This window comes from Oncorhynchus keta, unplaced genomic scaffold (genome assembly GCF_023373465.1).
Source record: "Oncorhynchus keta strain PuntledgeMale-10-30-2019 unplaced genomic scaffold, Oket_V2 Un_contig_2848_pilon_pilon, whole genome shotgun sequence".
Taxonomy (NCBI): domain Eukaryota; kingdom Metazoa; phylum Chordata; class Actinopteri; order Salmoniformes; family Salmonidae; genus Oncorhynchus; species Oncorhynchus keta.
The window spans coordinates 21,665-47,857 of record NW_026286058.1 but is presented as its reverse complement, the minus strand read 5'-3'; the positions used below and the strand labels follow the sequence as shown (position 1 = coordinate 47,857).

General features: G+C 49.8%; 1 protein-coding gene and 2 long non-coding RNA genes across 18 annotated transcripts in view; 1 reads left to right on the top strand and 2 right to left on the bottom strand.

Annotated features, from left to right (window-relative positions):
- Positions 1-4,531: 4,531 nt before the first annotated feature.
- Positions 4,532-8,494, top strand: LOC127923132 (uncharacterized). 6 transcript variants are annotated; one of them, XR_008113471.1, is made up of 4 exons: positions 4,532-5,142; positions 5,600-5,744; positions 6,965-7,022; positions 8,345-8,494. It is a non-coding gene; the product is annotated as an uncharacterized LOC127923132 (long non-coding RNA). The 6 variants fall into 6 exon arrangements; XR_008113469.1 differs by having other exon boundaries at positions 8,258-8,379; XR_008113466.1 differs by lacking the exon at positions 6,965-7,022 and adding an exon at positions 5,484-5,570 and having other exon boundaries at positions 5,629-5,744; positions 8,258-8,358.
- Positions 8,495-9,305: 811 nt separating this feature from the next.
- LOC127923131 (uncharacterized) lies at positions 9,306-12,146 on the bottom strand. Of its 11 annotated transcripts, none has more exons than XR_008113461.1 (4): positions 12,006-12,146; positions 10,981-11,040; positions 9,632-10,819; positions 9,463-9,527 (listed from the first exon to the last, which is right to left on the bottom strand). It is a non-coding gene; the product is annotated as an uncharacterized LOC127923131 (long non-coding RNA). The 11 variants fall into 11 exon arrangements; XR_008113462.1 differs by having other exon boundaries at positions 9,632-10,778; XR_008113463.1 differs by lacking the exon at positions 12,006-12,146 and adding an exon at positions 9,306-9,432 and having other exon boundaries at positions 9,476-9,527; positions 9,632-11,993.
- A 4,114-nt stretch (positions 12,147-16,260) lies between these two features.
- LOC118362110 (exonuclease 3'-5' domain-containing protein 2) overlaps positions 16,261-26,193 on the bottom strand; it is a 31,099-nt gene continuing 21,166 nt past the window's right edge. Inside the window, 8 exon segments of the mRNA XM_052507054.1 lie at positions 16,261-16,769; positions 16,772-16,801; positions 16,804-16,889; positions 17,042-17,166; positions 17,169-17,194; positions 17,197-17,241; positions 17,548-17,711; positions 18,780-18,915. Coding sequence (XP_052363014.1) covers positions 16,678-16,769; positions 16,772-16,801; positions 16,804-16,889; positions 17,042-17,166; positions 17,169-17,194; positions 17,197-17,241; positions 17,548-17,711; positions 18,780-18,915 — 704 coding nt within the window. The 3' untranslated portion in view covers positions 16,261-16,677.

The window sequence follows — 26,193 nt, the reverse complement described above, 5'->3', positions numbered from 1 at the left end:
CGTGAGGGTACTTTGATTGGAGGAACGTTGTGTGGCGTGAGGGAACTTTGATTGGAGGAACGTGGTGTGGCGTGAGGGAACTTTGATTGGAGGAACGTGGTGTGGCGTGAGGGAACTTTGATTGGAGGAACGTGGTGTGGCGTGAGGGAACTTTGATTGGAGGAACGTTGTGTGGCGTGAGGGAACTTTGATTGGAGGAACGTGGTGTGGCGTGAGGGTACTTTGATTGGAGGAACGTTGTGTGGCGTGAGGGAACTTTGATTGGAGGAACGTTGTGTGGCGTGAGGGAACTTTGCTTGGTGAGACATTTGTCCATTATTCTCTTTATTTCATGTCATTTATTTTGTTTTGACTGAACGGTGAAACTAGTGGCACCCTTTTCCCTATATAGTGCACAACTTTAGACCAGAGCCCTATGGCACCCTATTCCCTATATAGTGCACTACTTTAGACCAGAGCCCTATGGCACCCTATTCCCTATATAGTGCACTACTTTAGACTAGAGCCCTATGGCACCCTATTCCCTATATAGTGCACTACTTTAGACCAGAGCCCTATGGCACCCTATTCCCTATATAGTGCACTACTTTAGACCAGAGCCCTATGGCACCCTATTCCCTATATAGTGCACTACTTTAGACTAGAGCCCTATGGCACCCTATTCCCTATATAGTGCACTACTTTAGACCAGAGCCCTATGGCACCCTATTCCCTATATAGTGCACTACTTTAGACCAGAGCCCTATGGCACCCTATTCCCTATATAGTGCACTACTTTAGACTAGAGCCCTATGGCACCCTATTCCCTATATAGTGCACTACTTTAGACCAGAGCCCTATGGCACCCTATTCCCTATATAGTGCACTACTTTAGACCAGAGCCCTATGGCACCCTATTCCCTATATAGTGCACTACTTTAGACCAGAGCCCTATGGCACCCTATTCCCTATATAGTGCACTACTTTAGACCAGAGCCCTATGGCACCCTATTCCCTATATAGTGCACTACTTTAGACTAGAGCCCTATGGCACCCTATTCCCTATATAGTGCACTACTTTAGACCAGAGCCCTATGGCACCCTATTCCCTATATAGTGCACTACTTTAGACTAGAGCCCTATGGCACCCTATTCCCTATATAGTGCACTACTTTAGACCAGAGCCCTATGGCACCCTATTCCCTATATAGTGCACTACTTTAGACCAGAGCCCTATGGCACCTATTCCCTATATAGTGCACTACTTTAGACTAGAGCCCTATGGCACCCTATTCCCTATATAGTGCACTACTTTAGACCAGAGCCCTATGGCACCCTATTCCCTATATAGTGCACTACTTTAGACCAGAGCCTTATGGCACCCTATTCCCTATATAGTGCACTACTTTAGACCAGAGCCCTATGGCACCCTATTCCCTATATAGTGCACTACTTTAGACTAGAGCCCTATGGCACCCTATTCCCTATATAGTGCACTACTTTAGACCAGAGCCCTATGGCACCCTATTCCCTATATATAGTGCACTACTTTAGACCAGAGCCCTATGGCACCTATTCCCTATATATAGTGCACTACTTTAGACCAGAGCCCTATGGCACCCTATTCCCTACATAGTGCACTACTTTAGACCAGAGCCCTATGGCACCCTATTCCCTATATAGTGCACTACTTTAGACCAGAGCCCTATGGCACCCTATTCCCTACATAGTGCACTACTTTAGACCAGAGCCCTATGGCACCCTATTCCCTATATAGTGCACTACTTTAGACCAGAGCCCTATGGCACCCTATTCCCTATATAGTGCACTACTTTAGACCAGAGCCCTATGGCACCCTATTCCCTATATAGTGCACTACTTTAGACCAGAGCCCTATGGCACCCTATTCCCTATATAGTGCACTACTTTAGACTAGAGCCCTATGGCACCCTATTCCCTATATAGTGCACTACTTTAGACTAGAGCCCTATGGCACCCTATTCCCTATATAGTGCACTACTTTAGACCAGAGCCCTATGGCACCCTATTCCCTATATAGTGCACTACTTTAGACTAGAGCCCTATGGCACCCTATTCCCTATATAGTGCACTACTTTAGACCAGAGCCCTATGGCACCCTATTCCCTATATAGTGCACTACTTTAGACCAGAGCCCTATGGCACCCTATTCCCTATATAGTGCACTACTTTAGACTAGAGCCCTATGGCACCCTATTCCCTATATAGTGCACTACTTTAGACCAGAGCCCTATGGCACCCTATTCCCTATATAGTGCACTACTTTAGACCAGAGCCCTATTCCCTATATAGTGCACTACTTTAGACCAGAGCCCTATGGCACCCTATTCCCTATATAGTGCACTACTTTAGACCAGAGCCCTATGGCACCCTATTCCCTATATAGTGCACTACTTTAGACCAGAGCCCTATGGCACCCTATTCCCTATATATAGTGCACTACTTTAGACCAGAGCTCTATGGCACCCTATTCCCTATATATAGTGCACTACTTTAGACCAGAGCCCTATGGCACCCTATTCCCTATATAGTGCACTACTTTTGACCAGAGCCCTATGGCACCCTATTCCCTATATAGTGCACTACTTTAGACCAGAGCCCTATGGCACCCTATTCCCTATATAGTGCACTACTTTAGACCAGAGCCCTATGGCACCCTATTCCCTATATAGTGCACTACTTTAGACCAGAGCCCTATGGCACCCTATTCCCTATATAGTGCACTACTTTAGACCAGAGCCCTATGACACCCTATTCCTATATAGTGCACTACTTTTGACCAGAGCCCTATGGCACCCTATTCCCTATATAGTGCACTACTTTAGACCAGAGCCCTATGGCACCCTATCCCTATATAGTGCACTACTTTAGACCAGAGCCCTATGGCACCCTATCCCCTATATAGTGCACTACTTTAGACCAGAGCCCTATGGCACCCTATTCCCTATATAGTGCACTACTTCAGACCAGAGCCCTATGGCACCCTATTCCCTATATAGTGCACTACTTTAGACCAGAGCCCTATGGCACCCTATTCCCTATATAGTGCACTACTTTAGACCAGAGCCCTATGGCACCCTATTCCCTATATAGTGCACTACTTTAGACCAGAGCCCTATGGCACCCTATTCCCTATATAGTGCACTACTTTTGACCAGAGCCTATGGCACCCTATTCCCTATATAGTGCACTACTTTAGACCAGAGCCCTATGGCACCCTATCCCTATATAGTGCACTACTTTAGACCAGAGCCCTATGGCACCTATTCCTATATAGTGCACTACTTCAGACCAGAGCCCTATGGCACCCTATTCCCTATATAGTGCACTACTTTTGACCAGAGCCCTATGGCACCCTATTCCCTATATAGTGCACTACTTTAGACCAGAGCCCTATTCCCTATATAGTGCACTACTTTAGACCAGAGCCCTATGGCGCCCTATTCCCTATTTATAGTGCACTACTTTTTTTTAGTTTGTGATTTGAGACAGCCTGTGTTATATACTGATTCCACGAGACAGACAGAAACCATTGGACTGACAGATTGTTCCAAAGGCAAAATCAAGAGGCCTTAACTCCGCCAAAATAAGGCTCTAGATTCAATCTGTAGCGCTGAAGTTCAAGGTAAAGGTTATTTCAGATTGAGTCTACATACGCAGCACCGTTTACCGTGAATACAGTCGTGGCCAAAAGCTCTGAGAATGACACAAATATTCATTTGTGGAGTACATGCAAATTGCCATCATACAAACTGAGGCAGCAGACTTTGTGAAAATTAATATTTGTGTCATTCTCAAAACTTTTGGCCACGACTGTACAATCTTCGATAACATAAGAGCACTGCCTTTGAACTTCCATCGTGCCGTAGAGCAGCTCTTCAGAGCTACGGATTGAATCCAGCCCTTAGATTGTAGATTTTGTATTTATTTTTTATACACTTGATTAAAAACTGTGATTTTTTTACAAATCTACCGGGCAGGCAGGCGGGCAGATTATTGTTTTAGTTGTTGAGTAACTTAAAGTCAAGTGTGAAAACACACAAACAATATGCAAATGTTATTATTCATGTTATTAAAATCTGTTTGAGGTAGAGAAGTCACAACACCATGTCACATAAAATACATATTCCTTGTGAAGGAACATCATGTTATTACCTGGTACTTCCTGTTTATAGCCATGTTATTACCTGGTACTTCCTGTTTATAGCCATGTTATTATCTGGTACTTTGTTTATAGCCATGTTATTACCTGGTACTTCCTGTTTATAGCCATGTTATTACCTGGTACTTCCTGTATATGGCCATGGTACTTCCTGTATATGGCCATGGTACTTCCTGTATATGGCCATGGTACTTCCTGTATATGGCCATGGTACTTCCTGTATATGGCCATGGTACTTCCTGTATATGGCCATGGTACTTCTCTGTATATGGCCATGGTACTTCCTGTATATGGCCATGGTACTTCCTGTATATGGCCATGGTACTTCTGTATATGGCCATGGTATTCCTGTATATGGCCATGGTACTTCCTGTATATGGCCATGGTACTTCTTGTATATGGCCATGGTACTTCCTGTATATGGCCATGGTACTTCTTGTATATAGCCATGGTACTTCCTGTATATAGCCATGGTACTTCCTGTATATAGCCATGTGATTTTGACAGGTTATTGTCATTACTTGTGTCACTATATTGTTGGAAATGGAGTCAGAAGTAAGCACTTCACGGTTAGTCTGCACCTGTTGTTTATGAATCATTTGACAAATACATTTTGATTTGAAGACTTTAGATATATTTGATGCTACGTGCGCACACACACACACGTTTCTGGGTTAAGAATAGTAGCACAATGTGTTAAATGGCAAATTGTCTTCTGATATTTGTTCAAATGCTCAAAGAATTAATTTATTTCCAAGTTGCAGCTTCTGATTTATGCATTTTCTGACAATGTCACATTTCACTCCTCCTCGGGGAGGTTGGAACATTTCACTCCTCCTCGGGGAGGTTGGAACATTTCACTCCTCCTCGGGGAGGTTGGAACATTTCACTCCTCCTCGGGGAGGTTGGAACATTTCACTCCTCCTCGGGGAGGTTGGAACATTTCACTCCTCCTCGGGGAGGTTGGAACATTTCACTCCTCCTCGGGAGGTTGGAACATTTCACTCCTCCTCGGGGAGGTTGGAACATTCACTCCTCCTCGGGGAGGTTGGAACATTTCACTCCTCCTCGGGGGAGGTTGGAACATTTCACTCCTCCTCGGGGAGGTTGGAACATTTCACTCCTCCTCGGGGAGGTTGGAACATTCACTCCTCCTCGGGGAGGTTGGAACATTCACTCCTCCTCGGGGAGGTTGGAACATTTCACCCCTCCTCGGGAGGTTGGAACATTCACCCCTCCTCGGGGAGGTTGGAACATTTCACCCCTCCTCGGGGAGGTTGGAACATTCACCCTCCTCGGGGAGGTTGGAACATTTCACTCCTCCTCGGGGAGGTTGGAACATTTCACTCCTCCTCGGGGAGGTTGGAACATTTCACTCCTCCTCGGGGAGGTTGGAACATTTCACCCCTCCTCGGGGAGGTTGGAACATTTCACTCCTCCTCGGGGAGGTTGGAACATTTCACTCCTCCTCGGGGAGGTTGGAACATTTCACTCCTCCTCGGGGAGGTTGGAACATTTCACTCCTCCTCGGGGAGGTTGGAACATTTCACTCCTCCTCGGGGAGGTTGGAACATTTCACTCCTCCTTGGGGAGGAACATTTCACTCCTCCTTGGGGAGGAACATTTCACCCCTCCTTGGGGAGGAACATTTCACCCTCCTTGGGGAGGAACATTTCACCCCTCCTTGGGAGGTTGGAACATTTCACTCCTCCTTGGGGAGGAACATTTCACTCCTCCTTGGGGAGGAACATTTCACCCTCCTTGGGGAGGTTGGAACATTTCACTCCTCCTTGGGGAGGTTGGAACATTTCACTCCTCCTTGGGGAGGTTGGAACATTCACTCCTCCTTGGGGAGGTTGGAACATTTCACTCCTCCTTGGGGAGGAACATTTCACTCCTCCTTGGGGAGGAACATTTCACTCCTCCTTGGGGAGGAACATTTCACTCCTCCTTGGGGAGGAACATTTCACTCCTCCTTGGGGAGGAACATTTCACTCCTCCTTGGGGAGGAACATTTCCTCCTCCTTGGGGAGGTTGGAACATTTCACCCCTCCTTGGGGAGGTTGGAACATTTCACCCCTCCTTGGGGAGGTTGAACATTTCACCCCTCCTTGGGAGGTTGGAACATTTCACCCCTCCTTGGGGAGGTTGGAACATTTCACCCCTCCTTGGGGAGGTTGGAACATTTCACCCCTCCTTGGGGGAGGTTGGAACATTTCACTCCTCCTTGGGGAGGAACATTTCACTCCTCCTTGGGGAGGAACATTTCACCCCTCCTCGGGGAGGTTGGAACATTTCACTCCTCCTTGGGGAGGAACATTTCACTCCTCCTTGGGGAGGAACATTTCACCCTCCTTGGGGAGGAACATTTCACCCCTCCTTGGGGAGGTTGGAACATTTCACTCCTCCTTGGGAGGAACATTTCACTCCTCCTCGGGGAGGAACATTTCACCCCTCCTCGGGGAGGTTGGAACATTTCACCCCTCCTCGGGGAGGTTGGAACATTTCACTCCTCCTCGGGGAGGTTGGAACATTTCACCCCTCCTCGGGGAGGTTGGAACATTTCACCCCTCCTCGGGGAGGTTGGAACATTTCACCCCTCCTCGGGAGGTTGGAACATTTCACCCCTCCTCGGGGAGGTTGGAACATTTCACCCCTCCTCGGGGAGGTTGGAACATTTCACCCCTCCTCGGGGAGGTTGGAACATTTCACCCCTCCTCGGGAGGTTGGAACATTTCACCCCTCCTCGGGGAGGTTGGAACATTTCACCCCTCCTCGGGGGAGGTTGGAACATTTCACTCCTCCTCGGGGAGGTTGGAACATTTCACTCCTCCTCGGGGAGGTTGGAACATTTCACTCCTCGGGAGGAACATTTCACCCCTCCTCGGGGGAGGAACATTTCACTCCTCCTCGGGGAGGAACATTTCACTCCTCCCCTCGGGGAGGAACATTTCACTCCTCCTCGGGGAGGAACATTTCCTACTCCTCCTCGGGGAGGAACATTTCACTCCTCCTCGGGGAGGAACATTTCACTCCTCCTCGGGGAGGAACATTTCACTCCTCCTCGGGGAGGAACATTTCACTCCTCCTCGGGGAGGAACATTTCACTCCTCCTCGGGAGGAACATTTCACTCCTCCTCGGGGAGGAACATTTCCTCTCCCCTCGGGGAGGAACATTTCCTCCTCCTCGGGGAGGAACATTTCACTCCTCCTCTGGGAGGAACATTTCACTCCTCCTCGGGGAGGAACATTCACTCCTCCTCGGGAGGAACATTTCACTCCTCCTCGGGGAGGAACATTTCCTCCTCCTCGGGAGGAACATTTCACTCCTCCTCTGGGAGGAACATTTCACCCCCTCCTCGGGGAGGTTGGAACATTTCACCCCTCCTCGGGGAGGTTGGAACATTTCACCCCTCCTCGGGGAGGTTGGAACATTTCACTCCTCCTCGGGAGGTTGGAACATTTCACTCCTCCTCGGGAGGTTGGAACATTTCACTCCTCCTCGGGAGGTTGGAACATTTCACTCCTCCTCGGGGAGGTTGGAACATTTCACTCCTCCTCTCCTCGGGAGGAACATTTCACTCCTCCTCGGGAGGAACATTTCACTCCTCCTCGGGAGGAACATTTCACTCCTCCTCGGGGAGGAACATTTCCCTCCTCCTCGGGAGGAACATTTCACTCCTCCTCGGGGAGGTTGGAACATTTCACCCCTCCTCGGGAGGTTGGAACATTTCACCCCTCCTCGGGGAGGTTGGAACATTTCACCCCTCCTCGGGGGAGGTTGGAACATTTCACCCCTCCTCGGGGAGGTTGGAACATTTCACCTCCTCGGGGAGGTTGGAACATTTCACCCCTCTCGGGGAGGTTGGAACATTTCACTCCTCCTCGGGAGGTTGGAACATTTCACCCCTCCTCGGGGAGGTTGGAACATTCACCCCTCCTCGGGGAGGTTGGAACATTTCACTCCTCCTCGGGAGGTTGGAACATTTCACTCCTCCTCGGGGAGGTTGGAACATTTCACCCCTCCTCGGGAGGTTGGAACATTTCAGGTTGGAACATTTCCTCCTCCTCGGGGAGGTTGGAACATTTCACTCCTCCTCGGGGAGGTTGGAACATTTCACTCCTCCTCGGGGAGGTTGGAACATTTCACTCCTCCTTGGGGAGGTTGGAACATTTCACTCCTCCTTGGGGAGGTTGGAACATTTCACTCCTCCTTGGGGAGGTTGGAACATTTCACTCCTCCTTGGGGAGGTTGGAACATTTCACTCCTCCTTGGGGAGGTTGGAACATTTCACCCCTTGAGACGAAGTCACACGTTGTCTGTTTGATTTAGAGATAATACCCGAGATGTATTAGGACTTCTTCAAGAGGATAATACCCGAGATGTATTAGGACTTCTTCAAGAGGATAATACCCGAGATGTATTAGGACTTCTTCAAGAGGATAATACCTGAGATGTATTAGGACTTCTTCAAGAGGATAATACCCGAGATGTATTAGGACTTCTTCAAGAGGATAATACCCGAGATGTATTAGGACCGCCAACCAGGTTTGCTGTTCATTTCAGCAATATGAGATGGGAGCTACATTCACTCGTGGTTCTGTACAATACTGTACATTTACATTAATTTGTAATTTCCAACACAATGTTTCTTATAAAAACCAGAAGTGACGCAGTAAGTCTTTCCTCAACTCTTAGCCAAGAGAGACTTATGAATATCAGCCCTGTGATGAATGAAGAGCAAAAATGTGCCGCTCTGTTGAGGTCTGCAGTTTAACATGCTGACGAGCCCGGGTACGCGCGTGAGATCGCCATCACGTTGATTTGGTCCATCCACACCAGTTGTGATAAGGACACGCAGATGGAAATAACAACTCTGAACCAACTGTTTATATGGGGACAGGTCGAAACACATTCTTGAAAATTTAGCTAGCTTGCTTGCTGTTCCTAGCTAATGTGTCCTGGGATATTTTTAAAAACATTTATTTAACTATATAATTTCTTTAACTAGGCAAGTCAGTTACGAACACATTCTTTATTACAATGACAGCCTAGGAACAGTGGGTTTTAACTGCCTTGTTCAGGGGGAAAAGGACAGATTTTTACCTTGTCAACTCAGAGATTCGTTGCTACCTTTCGGTTACTGGCCCAATGCCCTAACCACCTGGGCCACCTGCCTCCCCTAACCACCTGGGCCACCTGCCTCCCCTAACCACCTGGGCCACCTGCCTCCCCTAACCACCTGGGCCACCTGCCTCCCCTAACCACCTGGGCCACCTGCCTCCTCTAACCACCTGCCTCCTCTAACCACCTGGGCCACCTGCCTCCTCTAACCACCTGGGCCACCTGCCTCCTCTCACCACCTGGGCCACCTGCCTCCTCTCACCACCTGGGCCACCTGCCTCCTCTCACCACCTGGGCCACCTGCCTCCTCTCACCACCTGGGCCACCTGCCTCCTCTAACCACCTGGGCCACCTGCCTCCTCTAACCACCTGGGCCACCTGCCTCCTCTAACCACCTGGGCCACCTGCCTCCTCTAACCACCTGGGCCACCTGCCTCCTCTAACCACCTGGGCCACCTGCCTCCTCTAACCACCTGGGCCACCTGCCTCCTCTAACCACCTGGGCCACCTGCCTCCTCTAACCACCTGGGCCACCTGCCTCCTCTAACCACCTGGGCCACCTGCCTCCTCTAACCACTAGGCCACCTGCCTCCTCTAACCACTAGGCCACCTGTCTCCTCTAACCACTAGGCCACCTGTCTCCTCTAACCACTAGGCCACCTGCCTCCTCTAACCACTAGGCCACCTGCCTCCTCTAACCACTAGGCCACCTGCCTCCTCTAACCACTAGGCTACCTGCTGCCCCAAAAATAAACACTGGGTTGTTCTTTTACCTGAAATGCAGTCCTTTTTTTTCTTTATCTTTGTAGACTTTTTACCCATTTTGAGTCACAAAACATTGTGTGTTCTCTACTCCGACAACTAATCCAAAGATAAAAGGGGAAACCGAGTTTGTTTCTAGTGATCTCTCCTCCAGGCTTCTTTATATGGAGGTTGGCAACCAACTTTAAGGTGTTTTACCACCACCAACTGGACTGGAGTGTGAACCAGGACCAGTTTATTGCTGTCCACCCATTCCAAAACAGACTGCAACCTCTTTGTTAAGGGTTTCAGTGACTTCATTAGCGGTGGTTGCTGACGCGTGTCTGGTTGAATCATCATCATACATTTACACACATGCTTTGTTCAATGCCAGCGGCAGGTCATTTTTCTATTTTGACCAGAGTAGAGGGCCTAGAGAGCTGCCCTGTGGTACACCACACATATGCACTACTATAGACCAGAACCCTATTCCCTATATAGTGCACTACTTTAGACCAGAGCCCTATGCCATCCTATATAGTGCACTACTTTAGACCAGAGCCCTATGCCATCCTATATAGTGCACTAATTTAGACCAGAGCCCTATGGTTCCTATGTGCCCTGGTCAGAAGTAGTGCACTATGTAGGGTACCAATGGGGCGTATCCATACAGTACAGGAGGAAGTGAGGCCTTCAGGAAGTATTGAATAGGGTTTGGGGAGGAAGTGAGGCCTTCAGGAAGTATTGAATAGGGTTTGGGGAGGAAGTGAGGCCTTCAAGAAGTATTGAATAGGGTTTGGGGAGGAAGTGAGGCCTTCAGGAAGTATTGAATAGGGTTTGGGGCGTATCCATACAGGACAGGAGGAAGTGAGGCCTTCAGGAAGTATTGAATAGGGTTTGGGGCGTATCCATACAGTACAGGAGGAAGTGAGACCTTCAGGAAGTATTGAATAGGGTTTGGGGCGTATCCATACAGTACAGGAGGAAGTGAGGCCTTCAGGAAGTATTGAATAGGGTTTGGGGAGGAAGTGAGGCCTTCAGGAAGTATTGAATAGGGTTTGGGGAGGAAGTGAGGCCTTCAGGAAGTATTGAATAGGGTTTGGGGCGTATCCATACAGGACAGGAGGAAGTGAGGCCTTCAGGAAGTATTGAATAGGGTTTGGGGAGGAAGTGAGGCCTTCAGGAAGTATTGAATAGGGTTTGGGGAGGAAGTGAGGCCTTCAGGAAGTATTGAATAGGGTTTGGGGCGTATCCATACAGTACAGGAGGAAGTGAGGCCTTCAGGAAGTATTGAATAGGGTTTGGGGCGTATCCATACAGTACAGGAGGAAGTGAGGCCTTCAGGAAGTATTGAATAGGGTTTGGGGCGTATCCATACAGTAAGGAGGAAGTGAGGCCTTCAGGAAGTATTGAATAGGGTTTGGGGCGTATCCATACAGTACAGGAGGAAGTGAGGCCTTCAGGAAGTATTGAATAGGGTTTGGGGCGTATCCATACAGTACAGGAGGAAGTGAGGCCTTCAGGAAGTATTGAATAGGGTTTGGGGCGTATCCATACAGGACAGGAGGAAGTGAGGCCTTCAGGAAGTATTGAATAGGGTTTGGGGCGTATCCATACAGTACAGGAGGAAGTGAGACCTTCAGGAAGTATTGAATAGGGTTTGGGGCATATCCATACAGTACAGGAGGAAGTGAGGCCTTCAGGAAGTATTGAATAGGGTTTGGGGCGTATCCATACAGGACAGGAGGAAGTGAAGCCTTCAGGAAGTATTGAATAGGGTTTGGGGAGGAAGTGAGGCCTTCAGGAAGTATTGAATAGGGTTTGGGGAGGAAGTGAGGCCTTCAGGAAGTATTGAATAGGGTTTGGGGCGTATCCATACAGGACAGGAGGAAGTGAGGCCTTCAGGAAGTATTGAAGAGGGTTTGGGGCGTATCCATACAGTACAGGAGGAAGTGAGACCTTCAGGAAGTATTGAATAGGGTTTGGGGCGTATCCATACAGTAAGGAGGAAGTGAGGCCTTCAGGAAGTATTGAATAGGGTTTGGGGCGTATCCATACAGTACAGGAGGAAGTGAGGCCTTCAGGAAGTATTGAATAGGGTTTGGGGGAGGAAGTGAGGCCTTCAGGAAGTATTGAATAGGGTTTGGGGCGTATCCATACAGGACAGGAGGAAGTGAGGCCTTCAGGAAGTATTGAATAGGGTTTGGGGCGTATCCATACAGTAAGGAGGAAGTGAGGCCTTCAGGAAGTATTGAATAGGGTTTGGGGAGGAAGTGAGGCCTTCAGGAAGTATTGAATAGGGTTTGGGGCGTATCCATACAGGACAGGAGGAAGTGAGGCCTTCAGGAAGTATTGAATAGGGTTTGGGGCGTATCCATACAGTACAGGAGGAAGTGAGACCTTCAGGAAGTATTGTATAGGGTTTGGGGCGTATCCATACAGTACAGGAGGAAGTGAGGCCTTCAGGAAGTATTGAATAGGGTTTGGGGCGTATCCATACAGGACAGGAGGAAGTGAGGCCTTCAGGAAGTATTGAATAGGGTTTGGGGAGGAAGTGAGGCCTTCAGGAAGTATTGAATAGGGTTTGGGGAGGAAGTGAGGCCTTCAGGAAGTATTGAATAGGGTTTGGGGCGTATCCATACAGTACAGGAGGAAGTGAGGCCTTCAGGAAGTATTGAATAGGGTTTGGGGAGGAAGTGAGGCCTTCAGGAAGTATTGAATAGGGTTTGGGGCGTATCCATACAGGACAGGAGGAAGTGAGGCCTTCAGGAAGTATTGAATAGGGTTTGGGGAGGAAGTGAGGCCTTCAGGAAGTATTGAATAGGGTTTGGGCGTATCCATACAGTACAGGAGGAAGTGAGGCTTTCAGGAAGTATTGAATAGGGTTTGGGGCGTATCCATACAGTAAGGAGGAAGTGAGGCCTTCAGGAAGTATTGAATAGGGTTTGAGGAGGAAGTGAGGCCTTCAGGAAGTATTGAATAGGGTTTGGGGCGTATCCATACAGTACAGGAGGAAGTGAGGCCTTCAGGAAGTATTGAATAGGGTTTGGGGCGTATCCATACAGGACAGGAGGAAGTGAGGCCTTCAGGAAGTATTGAATAGGGTTTGGGGCGTATCCATACAGTACAGGAGGAAGTGAGGCCTTCAGGAAGTATTGAATAGGGTTTGGGGCGTATCCATACAGTACAGGAGGAAGTGAGGCCTTCAGGAAGTATTGAATAGGGTTTGGGGCGTATCCATACAGTAAGGAGGAAGTGAGGCCTTCAGGAAGTATTGAATAGGGTTTGGGGAGGAAGTGAGGCCTTCAGGAAGTATTGAATAGGGTTTGGGGCGTATCCATACAGTACAGGAGGAAGTGAGGCCTTCAGGAAGTATTGAATAGGGTTTGGGGCGTATCCATACAGGACAGGAGGGAGTGAGGCCTTCAGGAAGTATTGAATAGGGTTTGGGGAGGAAGTGAGGCCTTCAGGAAGTATTGAATAGGGTTTGGGGCGTATCCATACAGGACAGGAGGAAGTGAAGCCTTCAGGAAGTATCGTTTTAACATTGTGTTACAAAGTGGGATTAAAAAAGTTTTTAAAAATCAATCTACATCAAATACTCTGTCAAAGGGGTATAAAAATAAAATAAAAAATACATTTTGATTAGTTAAGTAGGAACAGCGATGAGGTAGTCAATGTTGAACACTATTATTACACAGAGTGAGTCCATGCAACTTGTTAATAAGCCCATTGAACTTATTTAGTGAGGTCATAAAGGGATTGAATAATTGACGAAAGACATTTCAGTACTGTCCATAACAACATAGCAGGGTTAATTTTTAATTCTATTAATTTGTAAAAAATAACTTTAAAAAATAATTCCACTTTGACATTGTGTGTCAGGTCAGTGACAAATAATAAGTAACACAAAAAAATAAAAAAATAAAAAATAAAATCAGGCTGAAACAGAATGTGTAAACAGGGTTGTGAATACTCTGAAGGCACCGTACAGGAAGCCATTTCAGACACATTCAATGTCTGGTCGTCATTTGGCATCAATTCACAACGGCTGATCAGTTACTGAATTTACAGCACTGTCCGATCCATTAAAAGAAAAATCGACAAAGATGAAGTCTGTCGTGTTAAAAACATTTTTTTAAATTTTTTTTTAAAGCTACCGTCGCCAAGCAAACTTGATTTCTGTACAAATGCCAAGTAATTATCTTTAGAACTGAAAACCCGCAGGGAAAATTACAACGCGTATTTAATGATAACTAAGAGCAGGTTCCAGCTTCGTCTAAAATACAAGACTTTCTGAAACAGGTCAATATTCAGACCCCATGACTTGTTACGTTACAACTTTAATCTAAAATGGATTAAATTAATAAATCAGTCTACACACAATATTCCATAATGACAGTGTTTTTTAGAAATTAAGAAATGCATAAAACTAAAACAGATACCTTATTTACATAAGTATTCAGACCCTTTGCTATGAGACTCTAAATTGAGCTCTGGTGCATCCTGTTTCCATGGATCATTCTTGTGATGTTTCTACAACTTGATTGGAGTCCACCTGTAGTAAATTCAACTGATTGGACATGATTTGGAAAGACACACACCTGTCTATATAGATCCCACAGTTGACAGGACATATCAGAACAAAAACCAAGCCATGAGGTTGAAGGAATTGTCCGTGAGGTCTGAGACAGGATATGTCGAGACACAGTGGTGGTAGCATCAAGCTGTGGGGAGGTTTTCAACGGCAAGGACTGGGAGACTAGTCAGGATCGAGGAAAGAACAAAAAGTACAGAGATGATGAAAACCTGCTCCATAGCGCTCAGGACCTCAGACTGGGGTGAAGGTTCACCTTCAAACAGGACAACGACCTAAGCAATGACAACACAGGAGAGCTTGAGGGATCTGCAGAGAGGAATGGGAGAAACTCCCCAAATACAGGTGTGCCAAGCTCATATAGCATCATACCCAAGAAGACTTGAGGCTGTAATCACTACCAAAAAGGTACTTCAACAAAGTAGAGGGTCTGAATACTTATGTAAATGTGATATTTAAAAATGTCAAATAAATCAATAAATTTGCAACAAAAAAAAAAGTCTAAAAACAAGTTTTTGCTTAGTCGTTATGAGAAAGGAAAGGGGGGGACACACACCTAGTCAGTTGTACAATTAGGGATGTGTGGGGTGCTTCCCTAAATCGACGTCAACATCATATGGATATGTTGATGGGGGGAACTACCATTTAATCCATTTTAGAATATCAACAAGATATGGAAAAAGTCAAGGGGTCTGAATACTTAACCAAATGCACTGCATGGGGCCCGTTTCCTGGGCCTAGATGAAGTCTCGTCTCCTATGCTATTTTCTGGCCAGGACTAGTTTTTAAATCTGGGAAACAAGAACCAGAGCAGGGATCGTCACCATACCACTATGGTGAGGGTACGATACCTGGTATTTCCATGGCAACAAGGAAAACACAAAGCAGACTGAACTCTGGCGTCATTAAAATCTACTGGATGTAAAAATATTGTCTGTTGTAAGGAAAATAAACATGTGATTCTGGTTGACAGCATTCGGACTGTTTACTCTCAGGAAATTCAGTCTGCTTCATGTTTTGTTTTCCTTGCCACTATAACTCAGAGTATTGGGATACTGGTATCGTTACGATCCTAAACCAGTGGGTTTTTTTAGGGTTTTTATTCAATAGCATTTCATCATGAATTCTGCACCATCGTCTCCAGTTAGTGTTCTTGACACAGAATTATTTGACCTCGGTCTGAACAACAAGGCAGTCTCTCTCCTCAGGCTCTAGATCTCACAATGTACTACACTATATAAAAGAACAGGGTGCCAATTTGTCAGTAAGGCAGCCAATACATCCTGCTGGGCCCACAGGCACAGTCTGTCTGGCATTTAACATGTAAGGCACCACAAGCAGATTAGAGCAACAGATGTCCTCGTCTAGCCAACAGTAGACTGAGGAGGATCGCAGGCACTGAACACACAGAATCCAACCCTTCACCTGTAGGCATTAGTCTGTTCTCTGGGGTACTGTGTAATCCCCAGGTAGAGGCTCCCCAGGTAGAGGCTGGACCCCAGGTAGAGCTGGACCCCAGGTAGAGGCTGGACCCAGGTAGAGGCTGGACCCAGGTAGAGGCTGGACCCCAGGTAGAGGCTGGACCCCAGGTAGAGCTGGACTAGAGGCTGTAACAGCTGATGTGATCAGCCTGGGAACCAGACAGATCCAGCCTGGGCACCAGACAATTGAGCCTGGGCCCCAGACAGATGTAGCCTGGGCCCCAGACAGATGTAGCCTGGGCCCCAGACAGATGTAGCCTGGGCACCAGACAGATGTAGCCTGGGCACCAGACAGATGTAGCCTGGGCACCAGACAGATGTAGCCTGGGCACCAGACAGATGTAGCCTGGGCACCAGACAGATGTAGCCTGGGCACCAGACAGATGTAGCCTGGGCACCAGACAGATGTAGCCTGGGCACCAGACAGATGTAGCCTGGGCACCAGACAGATGTAGCCTGGGCACCAGACAGATATAGCCTGGGCACCAGACAGATATAGCCTGGGCACCAGACAGATGTAGCCTGGGCACCAGACTGGTGTGGTGACTGTGGGTCAGTTCAGCTGGATGGGAAGGTCCTCTCCGTAACGTAGTAACTTGTTGTGGTTGTGGCTGACAGACCAGAGAGAAGGAAGGTAGCGAGTGTCATGGTAGACAGGAAGTGTTGCCTCCATCGTGCTCCAGCTCCATTAATCCCTTCAGGCCCTGCTCGGCGGTCGCCTTCACCACCTTCAGCCCGTGGGGAACGTAGCTCTCATTGAAGATCCTGGGAGAGGGCAGGGTAATCAAAATCAATTTCTTCATTATAAAAACTCGACAGATACCTGGATACCAAAGAGCAAGAAGAAGAAACAAGAACTAAACATCTCGATAGGAACCGGCTCAGAGCGGAGGCCCGTCAGGTTAGCAGACCCTCACCTGGTCTCCAGGCCTGCAGCACTCTGAAGTGTCTCAGGAGTCAGCTCCACGTCGGTGTCGTTGAAGAAGGACCTTATGACCTTCTGTAGCTCATCTCTCCTGGCCTCTGGAAGCCCCGCCCCACGGTGAGCAGGGCTCGGGCGGCAGAACGACCCTCCTGCGGTCAGAGTCCTCCAGGAGACATACGCCCTCCTCACACCCTGGGGAGGGGAGGATAAATATCCACACAGTTGAATATCTCAACAATATATTGAGCCAACATGGTTTTAACACTTTTATTTCCATGACTGATTAAAAGTTATTTTCTCAACTTCTCTTGTCCCTCTGCAGCAGACAATGTTTGGAACATAAAATCAATATATCAAATCACAATAAAATGACTAAATATAGAATAGAGATGCATATAAATTCACTCAGAATACATGAGAACACCTCAGTATGGTGATAATATCCTATGGTGAGGTGCCTCGCAATTCCCAACCCTCTCACACACTTCCCAGCCCTACCTGGGGGCGCGCCATGCTCATCAGCCAGCTGCTGCTTCAGGAAGCCGTCGTGCATGTTGGAGGCCGCGTGACAGGAAGTGCACAGCAGCAAGATGTCATGGGAGTTGTGGTCCTTCATCTCCGAGGGGAAGTGACGTTTGTATTCATGAGGAACGATGTTCTTCCTGTAGGGGGGTAAGATGAGACGGCAACCAGTCGGCCCTCAACGCAGAGGGCAACCAGTCGGCCCTCAACGCAGAGGGCAACCAGTCGGCCCTCAACGCACAGGGGAACCAGTCGGCCCTCAACGCAGAGGGCAACCAGTCGGCCCTCAACGCAGAGGGCAACCAGTCGGCCCTCAACGCACAGGGGAACCAGTCGGCCCTCAACGCACAGGGGAACCAGTCGGCCCTCAACGCACAGGGGAACCAGTCGGCCCTCAACGCAGAGGGCAACCAGTCGGCCCTCAACGCACAGGGGAACCAGTCGGCCCTCAACGCACAGGGGAACCAGTCGGCCCTCAACGCACAGGGGAACCAGTCGGCCCTCAACGCACAGGGGAACCAGTCGGCCCTCAACGCACAGGGGAACCAGTCGGCCCTCAACGCACAGGGGAACCAGTCGGCCCTCAACGCACAGGGCAACCAGTCGGCCCTCAACGCAGACGGAACCAGTCGGCCCTCAACGCAGAGGGCAACCAGTCGGCCCTCAACGCAGACGGCAGCCAGTCGGCCCTCAACGCAGACGGCAACCAGTCGGCCCTCAACGCAGACGGCAACCAGTCGGCCCTCAACGCAGACGGGAACCAGTCGGCCCTCAACGCAGAGGGGACCAGTCGGCCCTCAACGCAGAGGGAACCAGTCGGCCCTCAACGCAGACGGCAAATTTAGTCGGCCCTCAACGCAGACGGCAACCAGTCGGCCCTCAACGCAGACGGCAACCAGTCGGCCCTCAACGCAGAGGCAACCAGTCGGCCCTCAACGCAGAGGGCAACCAGTCGGCCCTCAACGCAGAGGGCAACCAGTCGGCCCTCAACACAGAGGGGAACTAACACTGCTAAATAGTCGTTCTCCTCACCAACCACACAGGTTCTCCTCACCAACCACACAGGTTCTCCTCACCAACCACACAGGTTCTCCTCACCAACCACACAGGTTCTCCTCACCAACCACACAGGTTCTCCTCACCAACCACACAGGTTCTCCTCACCAACCACACAGGTTCTCCTCACCAACCACACAGGTTCTCCTCACCTGATATAAGAGTTGTTCTTGCCACACACCACACACAGGTTCTCCTTGGCAGTCAGGTAGTAGTCCTGCTGGGAGTCTGGACGTCCAGAAGGCTCAAACAGCAAACGCACGATGAATGGCTCCTCACTCTGCAGCACTAGAGGAAGACAGGAGAAGTCAACTTTACCTGACCTCGGCCCGTGTGGATAGGGGCCTGACCTCGGCCCGTGTGGATAGGGGCCTGACCTCGGCCCGTGTGGATAGGGGACCTAATGTATAGTGTGTTACTGGACAGCCTGACCTGATGTATAGCATGTTACTGGACAGCCTGACCTGATGTATTACTGGACAGCCTGACCTGATGTATAGCATGTTACTGGACAGCCTGACCTGATGTATTACTGGACAGCCTGACCTGATGTATAGCATGTTACTGGACAGCCTGACCTGATGTATTACTGGACAGCCTGACCTGATGTATTACTGGACAGCCTGACCTGATGTATAGCATGTTACTGGACAGCCTGACCTGATGTATAGCATGTTACTGGACAGCCTGACCTGATGTATAGCATGTTACTGGACAGCCTGACCTGATGTATTACTGGACAGCCTGACCTGATGTATAGCATGTTACTGGACAGCCTGACCTGATGTATTACTGGACAGCCTGACCTGATGTATTACTGGACAGCCTGACCTGATGTATAGCATGTTACTGGACAGCTTTTAAGGTGGTGTTTGTCTACCTCCTACGGTCAGTGTTGGCACTGCCAGCAGGGTATAAGGTGGTGTTTGTCTACCTCCTACAGTCAGTGTTGGCACTGCCAGCAGGGTATAAGGTGGTGTTTGTCTACCTCCTACAGTCAGTGTTGGCACTGCCAGCAGGGTATAAGGTGGTGTTTGTCTACCTCCTACAGTCAGTGTTGGCACTGCCAGCAGGGTATAAGGTGGTGTTTGTCTACCTCCTACGGTCAGTGTTGGCACTGCCAGCAGGGTGTAAGGTGGTGTTTGTCTACCTCCTACAGTCAGTGTTGGCACTGCCAGCAGGGTATAAGGTGGTGTTTGTCTACCTCCTACAGTCAGTGTTGGCACTGCCAGCAGGGTATAAGGTGGTGTTTGTCTACCTCCTACAGTCAGTGTTGGCACTGCCAGCAGGGTATAAGGTGGTGTTTGTCTACCTCCTACAGTCAGTGTTGGCACTGCCAGCAGGGTATAAGGTGGTGTTTGTCTACCTCCTACAGTCAGTGTTGGCACTGCCAGCAGGGTATAAGGTGGTGTTTGTCTACCTCCTACAGTCAGTGTTGGCACTGCCAGCAGGGTATAAGGTGGTGTTTGTCTACCTCCTACGGTCAGTGTTGGCACTGCCAGCAGGGTATAAGGTGGTGTTTGTCTACCTCCTACGGTCAGTGTTGGCACTGCCAGCAGGGTGTAAGGTGGTGTTTGTCTACCTCCTACGGTCAGTGTTGGCACTGCCAGCAGGGTGTAAGGTGGTGTTTGTCTACCTCCTACAGTCAGTGTTGGCACTGCCAGCAGGGTATAAGGTGGTGTTTGTCTACCTCCCACGGTCAGTGTTGGCACTGCCAGCAGGGTATAAGGTGGTGTTTGTCTACCTCCTACAGTCAGTGTTGGCACTGCCAGCAGGGTATAAGGTGGTGTTTGTCTACCTCCTACAGTCAGTGTTGGCACTGCCAGCAGGGTATAAGGTGGTGTTTGTCTACCTCCTACGGTCAGTGTTGGCACTGCCAGCAGGGTATAAGGTGGTGTTTGTCTCCTCCTACAGTCAGTGTTGGCACTGCCAGCAGGGTATAAGGTGGTGTTTGTCTACCTCCTACAGTCAGTGTTGGCACTGCCAGCAGGGTATAAGGTGGTGTTTGTCTCACCTCCTAGGGTCAGTGTTGGCACTGCCAGCAGGGTATAAGGTGGTGTTTGTCTACCTCCTACAGTCAGTGTTGGCACTGCCAGCAGGGTATAAGGTGGTGTTTGTCTACCTCCCACGGTCAGTGTTGGCACTGCCAGCAGGGTATAAGGTGGTGTTTGTCTACCTCCTAGGGTCAGTGTTGGCACTGCCAGCAGGGTATAAGGTGGTGTTTGTCTACCTCCTACGGTCAGTGTTGGCACTGCCAGCAGGGTATAAGGTGGTGTTTGTCTACCTCCTACAGTCAGTGTTGGCACTGCCAGCAGGGTATAAGGTGGTGTTTGTCTACCTCCTACGGTCAGTGTTGGCACTGCCAGCAGGGTATAAGGTGGTGTTTGTCTACCTCCTAGGGTCAGTGTTGGCACTGCCAGCAGGGTATAAGGTGGTGTTTGTCTACCTCCTACGGTCAGTGTTGGCACTGCCAGCAGGGTATAAGGTGGTGTTTGTCTACCTCCTAGGGTCAGTGTTGGCACTGCCAGCAGGGTATAAGGTGGTGTTTGTCTACCTCCTACAGTCAGTGTTGGCACTGCCAGCAGGGTATAAGGTGGTGTTTGTCTACCTCCTACAGTCAGTGTTGGCACTGCCAGCAGGGTATAAGGTGGTGTTTGTCTACCTCCTACAGTCAGTGTTGGCACTGCCAGCAGGGTATAAGGTGGTGTTTGTCTACCTCCTACAGTCAGTGTTGGCACTGCCAGCAGGGTATAAGGTGGTGTTTGTCTACCTCCTACGGTCAGTGTTGGCACTGCCAGCAGGGTATAAGGTGGTGTTTGTCTACCTCCTACGGTCAGTGTTGGCACTGCCAGCAGGGTATAAGGTGGTGTTTGTCTACCTCCTACAGTCAGTGTTGGCACTGCCAGCAGGGTATAAGGTGGTGTTTGTCTACCTCCTACGGTCAGTGTTGGCACTGCCAGCAGGGTATAAGGTGGTGTTTGTCTACCTCCCACGGTCAGTGTTGGCACTGCCAGCAGGGTATAAGGTGGTGTTTGTCTACCTCCTACAGTCAGTGTTGGCACTGCCAGCAGGGTATAAGGTGGTGTTTGTCTACCTCCTACAGTCAGTGTTGGCACTGCCAGCAGGGTATAAGGTGGTGTTTGTCTACCTCCTACAGTCAGTGTTGGCACTGCCAGCAGGGTATAAGGTGGTGTTTGTCTACCTCCTACGGTCAGTGTTGGCACTGCCAGCAGGGTATAAGGTGGTGTTTGTCTACCTCCTAGGGTCAGTGTTGGCACTGCCAGCAGGGTATAAGGTGGTGTTTGTCTACCTCCTACGGTCAGTGTTGGCACTGCCAGCAGGGTATAAGGTGGTGTTTGTCTACCTCCTACAGTCAGTGTTGGCACTGCCAGCAGGGTATAAGGTGGTGTTTGTCTACCTCCTACAGTCAGTGTTGGCACTGCCAGCAGGGTATAAGGTGGTGTTTGTCTACCTCCTAGGGTCAGTGTTGGCACTGCCAGCAGGGTATAAGGTGGTGTTTGTCTACCTCCTACGGTCAGTGTTGGCACTGCCAGCAGGGTATAAGGTGGTGTTTGTCTACCTCCTAGGGTCAGTGTTGGCACTGCCAGCAGCAGGTATAAGGTGGTGTTTGTCTACCTCCTACGGTCAGTGTTGGCACTGCCAGCAGGGTATAAGGTGGTGTTTGTCTACCTCCTACAGTCAGTGTTGGCACTGCCAGCAGGGTATAAGGTGGTGTTTGTCTACCTCCTACAGTCAGTGTTGGCACTGCCAGCAGGGTATAAGGTGGTGTTTGTCTACCTCCTACAGTCAGTGTTGGCACTGCCAGCAGGGTATAAGGTGGTGTTTGTCTACCTCCTACGGTCAGTGTTGGCACTGCCAGCAGGGTATAAGGTGGTGTTTGTCTACCTCCCACGGTCAGTGTTGGCACTGCCAGCAGGGTATAAGGTGGTGTTTGTCTACCTCCTCGGTCAGTGTTGGCACTGCCAGCAGGGTATAAGGTGGTGTTTGTCTACCTCCTACGGTCAGTGTTGGCACTGCCAGCAGGGTATAGGTGGTGTTTGTCTACCTCCTACAGTCAGTGTTGGCACTGCCAGCAGGGTATAAGGTGGTGTTTGTCTACCTCCTACGGTCAGTGTTGGCACTGCCAGCAGGGTATAAGGTGGTGTTTGTCTACCTCCTACGGTCAGTGTTGGCACTGCCAGCAGGGTATAAGGTGGTGTTTGTCTACCTCCTACAGTCAGTGTTGGCACTGCCAGCAGGGTGTAAGGTGGTGTTTGTCTACCTCCTACAGTCAGTGTTGGCACTGCCAGCAGGGTATAAGGTGGTGTTTGTTTACCTCCTACAGTCAGTGTTGGCACTGCCAGCAGGGTATAAGGTGGTGTTTGTCTACCTCCTACAGTCAGTGTTGGCACTGCCAGCAGGGTATAAGGTGGTGTTTGTCTACCTCCTACGGTCAGTGTTGGCACTGCCAGCAGGGTATAAGGTGGTGTTTGTCTACCTCCTACAGTCAGTGCTGGCACTGCCAGCAGGGTATAAGGTGGTGTTTGTCTACCTCCTACGGTCAGTGTTGGCACTGCCAGCAGGGTATAAGGTGGTGTTTGTCTACCTCCTACGGTCAGTGTTGGCACTGCCAGCAGGGTATAAGGTGGTGTTTGTCTACCTCCCACGGTCAGTGTTGGCACTGCCAGCAGGGTATAGGTGGTGTTTGTCTACCTCCTACGGTCAGTGTTGGCACTGCCAGCAGGGTATAAGGTGGTGTTTGTTTACCTCCTACAGTCAGTGTTGGCACTGCCAGCAGGGTATAAGGTGGTGTTTGTCTACCTCCTACGGTCAGTGTTGGCACTGCCAGCAGGGTATAAGGTGGTGTTTGTCTACCTCCCACGGTCAGTGTTGGCACTGCCAGCAGGGTATAAGGTGGTGTTTGTCTACCTCCTACAGTCAGTGTTGGCACTGCCAGTCAGGGTATAAGGTGGTGTTTGTCTACCTCCTACGGTCAGTGTTGGCACTGCCAGCAGGGTATAAGGTGGTGTTTGTCTACCTCCTACGGTCAGTGTTGGCACTGCCAGCAGGGTATAAGGTGGTGTTTGTCTACCTCCTACAGTCAGTGTTGGCACTGCCAGCAGGGTATAAGGTGGTGTTTGTCTACCTCCTACGGTCAGTGTTGGCACTGCCAGCAGGGTATAAGGTGGTGTTTGTCTACCTCCTACGGTCAGTGTTGGCACTGCCAGCAGGGTATAAGGTGGTGTTTGTCTACCTCCTACGGTCAGTGTTGGCACTGCCAGCAGGGTGTAAGGTGGTGTTTGTCTACCTCCTACGGTCAGTGTTGGCACTGCCAGCAGGGTATAAGGTGGTGTTTGTCTACCTCCTACGGTCAGTGTTGGCACTGCCAGCAGGGTATAAGGTGGTGTTTGTTTACCTCCTACGGTCAGTGTTGGCACTGCCAGCAGGGTATAAGGTGGTGTTTGTCTACCTCCTACGGTCAGTGTTGGCACTGCCAGCAGGGTATAAGGTGGTGTTTGTTTACCTCCCACGGTCAGTGTTGGCACTGCCAGCAGGGTATAAGGTGGTGTTTGTCTACCTCCTACGGTCAGTGTTGGCACTGCCAGCAGGGTATAAGGTGGTGTTTGTCTACCTCCCACGGTCAGTGTTGGCACTGCCAGCAGGGTATAAGGTGGTGTTTGTCTACCTCCTACGGTCAGTGTTGGCACTGCCAGCAGGGTATAAGGTGGTGTTTGTCTACCTCCCACGGTCAGTGTTGGCACTGCCAGCAGGGTATAAGGTGGTGTTTGTCTACCTCCTACAGTCAGTGTTGGCACTGCCAGCAGGGTATAAGGTGGTGTTTGTCTACCTCCTACAGTCAGTGTTGGCACTGCCAGCAGGGTATAAGGTGGTGTTTGTCTACCTCCTACGGTCAGTGTTGGCACTGCCAGCAGGGTATAAGGTGGTGTTTGTCTACCTCCTACAGTCAGTGTTGGCACTGCCAGCAGGGTATAAGGTGGTGTTTGTCTACCTCCTACGGTCAGTGTTGGCACTGCCAGCAGGGTATAAGGTGGTGTTTGTCTACCTCCTACGGTCAGTGTTGGCACTGCCAGCAGGGTATAAGGTGGTGTTTGTCTACCTCCTACAGTCAGTGTTGGCACTGCCAGCAGGGTATAAGGTGGTGTTTGTCTACCTCCTACAGTCAGTGTTGGCACTGCCAGCAGGGTATAAGGTGGTGTTTGTCTACCTCCTACGGTCAGTGTTGGCACTGCCAGCAGGGTATAAGGTGGTGTTTGTCTACCTCCTACGGTCAGTGTTGGCACTGCCAGCAGGGTATAAGGTGGTGTTTGTCTACCTCCTACAGTCAGTGTTGGCACTGCCAGCAGGGTATAAGGTGGTGTTTGTCAGTCAGTGTTGGCACTGCCAGCAGGGTATAAGGTGGTGTTTGTCTACCTCCTACGGTCAGTGTTGGCACTGCCAGCAGGGTATAAGGTGGTGTTTGTCTACCTCCTACGGTCAGTGTTGGCACTGCCAGCAGGGTATAAGGTGGTGTTTGTCTACCTCCTACGGTCAGTGTTGGCACTGCCAGCAGGGTATAAGGTGGTGTTTGTCTGCCTCCTACGGTCAGTGTTGGCACTGCCAGCAGGGTATAAGGTGGTGTTTGTCTACCTCCTACGGTCAGTGTTGGCACTGCCAGCAGGGTATAAGGTGGTGTTTGTCTACCTCCCACGGTCAGTGTTGGCACTGCCAGCAGGGTATAAGGTGGTGTTTGTCTACCTCCTACAGTCAGTGTTGGCACTGCCAGCAGGGTATAAGGTGGTGTTTGTACAGTACGGTCAGTGTTGGCACTGCCAGCAGGGTATAAGGTGGTGTTTGTCTACCTCCTACAGTCAGTGTTGGCACTGCCAGCAGGGTATAAGGTGGTGTTTGTCTACCTCCTACGGTCAGTGTTGGCACTGCCAGCAGGGTATAAGGTGGTGTTTGTCTACCTCCTACGGTCAGTGTTGGCACTGCCAGCAGGGTATAAGGTGGTGTTTGTCTACCTCCTACAGTCAGTGTTGGCACTGCCAGCAGGGTGTAAGGTGGTGTTTGTCTACCTCCTACAGTCAGTGTTGGCACTGCCAGCAGGGTATAAGGTGGTGTTTGTCTACCTCCTACGGTCAGTGTTGGCACTGCCAGCAGGGTATAAGGTGGTGTTTGTCTACCTCCTACAGTCAGTGTTGGCACTGCCAGCAGGGTATAAGGTGGTGTTTGTCTACCTCCTACAGTCAGTGTTGGCACTGCCAGCAGGGTATAAGGTGGTGTTTGTCTACCTCCCACGGTCAGTGTTGGCACTGCCAGCAGGGTATAAGGTGGTGTTTGTCTACCTCCTACAGTCAGTGTTGGCACTGCCAGCAGGGTATAAGGTGGTGTTTGTCTACCTCCTACGGTCAGTGTTGGCACTGCCAGCAGGGTATAAGGTGGTGTTTGTCTACCTCCTACGGTCAGTGTTGGCACTGCCAGCAGGGTATAAGGTGGTGTTTGTCTACCTCCTACGGTCAGTGTTGGCACTGCCAGCAGGGTATAAGGTGGTGTTTGTCTACCTCC